This window comes from Nannospalax galili, unplaced genomic scaffold (assembly GCF_000622305.1).
Source record: "Nannospalax galili isolate Female #2095 unplaced genomic scaffold, S.galili_v1.0 scaffold128, whole genome shotgun sequence".
NCBI lineage: Eukaryota > Metazoa > Chordata > Mammalia > Rodentia > Spalacidae > Nannospalax > Nannospalax galili.
The window spans coordinates 1,196,145-1,200,513 of record NW_008360322.1 but is presented as its reverse complement, the minus strand read 5'-3'; the positions used below and the strand labels follow the sequence as shown (position 1 = coordinate 1,200,513).

General features: G+C 36.4%; 1 protein-coding gene across 1 annotated transcript in view; it reads right to left on the bottom strand.

Moving 5' to 3' along the window:
- Nucleotides 1-2,003: 2,003 nt before the first annotated feature.
- LOC103727400 (serine protease inhibitor Kazal-type 12-like) overlaps nt 2,004-4,369 on the bottom strand; it is a 3,422-nt gene continuing 1,056 nt past the window's right edge. Inside the window, exons 2-4 of the mRNA XM_008825248.1 lie at nt 3,969-3,994; nt 2,265-2,392; nt 2,004-2,052 (exon numbers count right to left, since the gene is read on the bottom strand). Coding sequence (XP_008823470.1) covers nt 2,004-2,052; nt 2,265-2,392; nt 3,969-3,994 — 203 coding nt within the window. The remainder of the gene's footprint in view (nt 2,053-2,264; nt 2,393-3,968; nt 3,995-4,369) is intronic.

Here is a 4,369-nt window from a genome sequence, read left to right as displayed (position 1 = left end):
TACTCAAGCATGGAATCATTGAATTACTGTGTCCATGGTTGAATCTAGGAAAGTTATTTTAACAGTATGTCTAAGGACGTCTATCCTTGGTTATATGGAAGTTTGGGAATACAATTTCTAGAACTATAGACATGGGGAATGTACACTTTGTAGACAGATCAGCTTGTGAACTTCTCAGTTAAATCAGTGAATCCTTGCTGGTAAAAATTAGTATTCATAAGAGACTGCAGTGTGCATGTCCCTAGATAGAGCACCTATATTAAGCATCACCCACCCAGGATGAAAGGAATATTGCAGAAGGGACAGAAATATTGTAAGAGCCAGGGGTTGTGCGTGACCATAAAGAAAGTCTTACAGCCTCCTGGCAACTCGCTCATGTGAACTTACAGCAATGGTTGGCAGCATTCACAAGACCCAAATCAATCAGAAAAATACTCAGCATAGAACTGGGGAAATGGACAGAAGGCCCCAACCCTGGAAGAGCAGCTATTGGCAGCTAACCACTGCTGGATGAGGGAAGGTTGATATTCTTTAAGGGAATGATGTTAGATAGACTGAACAGGCGTCAGTGGATGAACTCACTCCGGGAGACATCTGAGTACATAAACTTCACTTGAAAGGCTTTAACATATAAGATAGAATGCAAGAAATTCTGAGGGCAGGCTACGGTAAGATGCAGTGAGGGGAGGTCTAAAAATGATTGAAACATATTATATGAAACCCATAAGAAGTCAATAAAATATACATTAAAAAAGAAAATTAGACAAAAAAAAGAAAATTAGTTTTTATGTGTAACTCAGTACTGGAAAAAGATCTAAGTCCAACCACATGGAGAAAATTTCTGATTTGCTACTAGCACTGACGTTAAGAATTGAAAAGCAGGAAGAAGGCATAAGCCACATTTATGTTTTATATTGCAGTGGGTCATGCCCTGTATAATATTGCTACATTAACACTCTACATCTCTGATGCCTAGAGTAAGGTCTCATGAAGGATAGAGAAAATCAATCATCTTCTGTCACAGTGATGTTGAACCTGAGGTCAATCATTTCATAAGTTTGAAGAATGAAATTATTGTGTATATCTAAATTTTTCAAAGCTCAAATTTATAAATTCCATCTTCCTACAATGATTGAAAATGCTGCTTGTCTATTGCTGGACTTTAAAATATAACACAACATATTAATGGATCTACACTTTCAAGCCTTTTCACATTTTTTGCACATAGAGAAATTATATTTTCTGTGGTTACACCATGCCAAAATGGTAAAGCCATAGACAAGTAACCTGGAGAGGTCAGCTTTTCCAGAACCTACTAAGCTCCTTGATGACTGAAGTGACCAATATTTTGTTCCACTTATTTTACTTTCTGACCTTGGCATATAATAAAACAATGGATCCCTGAGGGAAACCAATATGAACGCACTATGGTGTCAGATGATACATATTCATTTCCTAGGATCAAGTCTTACTTTCCTTCGGATCATCTGCAACGCTGCCTAAGAGCTGAGCACTGACTGGACAGTTCTAGATTTGATAAGCATACTAGTGTTGTAAATCCAACTCAACTAAATAAAGGTGCTCTCATTATTATCTGAAAAAAAATTCGTCATGAGGCCAGAGAGATGGCTCGGTGGTTAAGAGCACTGGCTGTTCCTGAAGAAGACACAGGTTCAAATCCCAGCACTCAACACGGCAGCTAACAACTGTCTGTAACTCCAGTTCCTGGGAATTTGATGCCCTCTTTTGCCTCTGCAGGCATTGCATGACATGAGTGCACTTACATACATGCAGGCAATACACTCGTATACATAAAATAAAAGTAATAAAATATTTTGAATCATCAATGTAGAAATGCTACTAAGATGACTTTATTGAAAATTTCTGTGCTTTTAATAATTTGCATGAAATACATTGCCATGGAGACTGGGTAATAAGGAACATGTGTCTTAACCTAAGATCAAACCAAAGGCACATCCAATATTGTACTGTTGTTAGAAGAATCAACATTTTCCTTCATGTTTGAAACCAAGTTTTCTGGAACTTCTTTCCCTAGGAGAAAAGAGATGGTGTTCAGACATGCAATGGAATAGAAATGGTTCATTCCCTGGAATGGGTGAGTGGGCAGACTTAACATTCTAGGTTTCTGATTGGGAAAGAGTATTACTTTACTTCAAATAACAATTAACTACAATATATGTGAATGAAGAATTTCTGAGCTCATGCTCAGAATGCCCCATTAATAGAGGCCTTCATGTGCTTACATGGCTGCTCTGCAGAGTTCACAGCGGTTTGGGTAAGTTTGCCCATCAGTGCCACACACAGGTTTATGAATCTTTGGGCAAGATTTTCCATCTGTAGCCAGTTTTTTCTCATAGTTTTTGCAAAAAGCCTGCAATTTAAATGAAGTATTTTTATTGCAATTCTTACATCAAGAAAAAATAGTTTTGCAAACTATGAAATTCTTTTAAGAATGTTCATCTGTTATTATGAAAATGAAAATATATTGAAAGCAAAAACTCCTAAAATAGCCATACCTTTTGTTAGCATTTCATTACCCCTCCGTCTCTTCTCTGGGCATTGCATTTTCATGGGCACAGCAAGAAGTGCAAGTGCAAGTACGCTTCATTTATTCTTTGTCACTTACATCTCTGCACTATTTTTTACACTCTAGAAAACATGATTTTGTGGTGGAGAGTCCACCATGATGTGACAAAACCTTTCTCTGATTCAGTATTTGCACACTTCTTTTCTTTTCACGTTAATGGAGTTAGGTTGGCCACTTTGTTAGCAAGATATAATTTCAAAAAAAATTATCATCCTTGAATTTTTAAATCTTTTCTACATTTTCTTGTTTGAGTTCATAAAAAACAAGCTTTATCTCATCACTGATGACTCAACTAATACTGATTAACTACTAAGGCAGCATAATCAACACTCTAAGGAAAAAATCTAATATTTCTTTTCAAAATATTAGCTGCTGCCTTAAAAATACCAACTTTGATCTTAGGTTAAATTCTACACCATGAAAAATGATACTTCTGCAACAATTTCTAATTTTTGTGTTCTTTTTGGAACAGAGTGTCACATAACCTAGGCTTGCCCTCAAACTCTTTAGGTAGCCAAGGAATTTGTGAAATTTGAATAAGATACAGACCAGTTAACAGTTGTTTTGGCAATATGAGTTTACTGAATTTGATGCTTCTACTAAGGGTAGCAGTTGAGGAACCCAGTTGTGTGATACTTCTCTGCACTAATTTTACCCACAATTTTGTAAGTCAAATTACATCAAATGAATAAGTACAAAAAAGAAAATTTATATGTCCATAAAATAGAAAAAGTCAATTTAGATCCTTTTTATCAGTATTTCTTAATATATTTTTAGATAAGATGAGTAGATTAAAAGGACATTTCAAAATTTTTGTAGCAAGCTAACTTTCAGAAAGTAGAAATAATGTTCCATTACACATCTGATGAGTATCTTGTATATTACAAAGCATTTTTGAATCTTTCATTCTTGAAATCCAGTCAGCTAGTCAGACTCCAAAGTATTTATTGAGTTAATGCTATTCTGAAGCACTGAGATTCCAATGCTTGGTGGTAAAGACAACAGTGATAATTGTCTCTCAGGGTGAGAGTAGCTTCAAGATCATGCACACATGTGCTCAGATCCACAGTGACTGCCATTCAGGTTGCCTGAGATAAATCCAGCTCATCATTATCTTTTCATTATCATTATTATGATGCATTTTCACTCTCAAAATTACCTTAATTTGAAAGATAACTGATATTTACCCCATTTTCACAAGCTCTGCAGTATTATAGAGCTTTTAACTGGGTGTAAAAGTCTTTGTGTGGAACGATGACATCAGGCAGTTTGGAGAAAGCAGGAAGTAATGTAGGACCCGTCTAGCAAGTTCTCCATTGCTGGGAGATGTGCTTGGATAGAAACAGATAGAAGCACATACCTGAAAACCTCCTTGGCTCACAGCATCTGCAGAGAAAGAGAGGACCGATCACATGTCAGAATTTCAGAACTTGTTTCGTCTAACCACAAAGACCTACGGTGACATCTGCTTTACTCTGTGGAAGAAGTACACTGCAGCATACAACTCGCTAACTGCGTGGCTGAGAGACCAGCTGCATTTCAAACGCTCAGTCCAACATTGCTCTGACGATGTTTGCTCTTTGATTTTATGTAATCTGTCAATGATAATCTCCCAACAAGCCCATACATGGAGAAATGAAGGTAAACTGGAGATATCCTTTGTCTAAAAGATATATGTTTACTAAAAGGAAGCTGAAAGTTCCCTAATTCAGAGTTTTTGGATAGGTAACATCCAAAAATTTTAGTGAATAAGGCACTTAT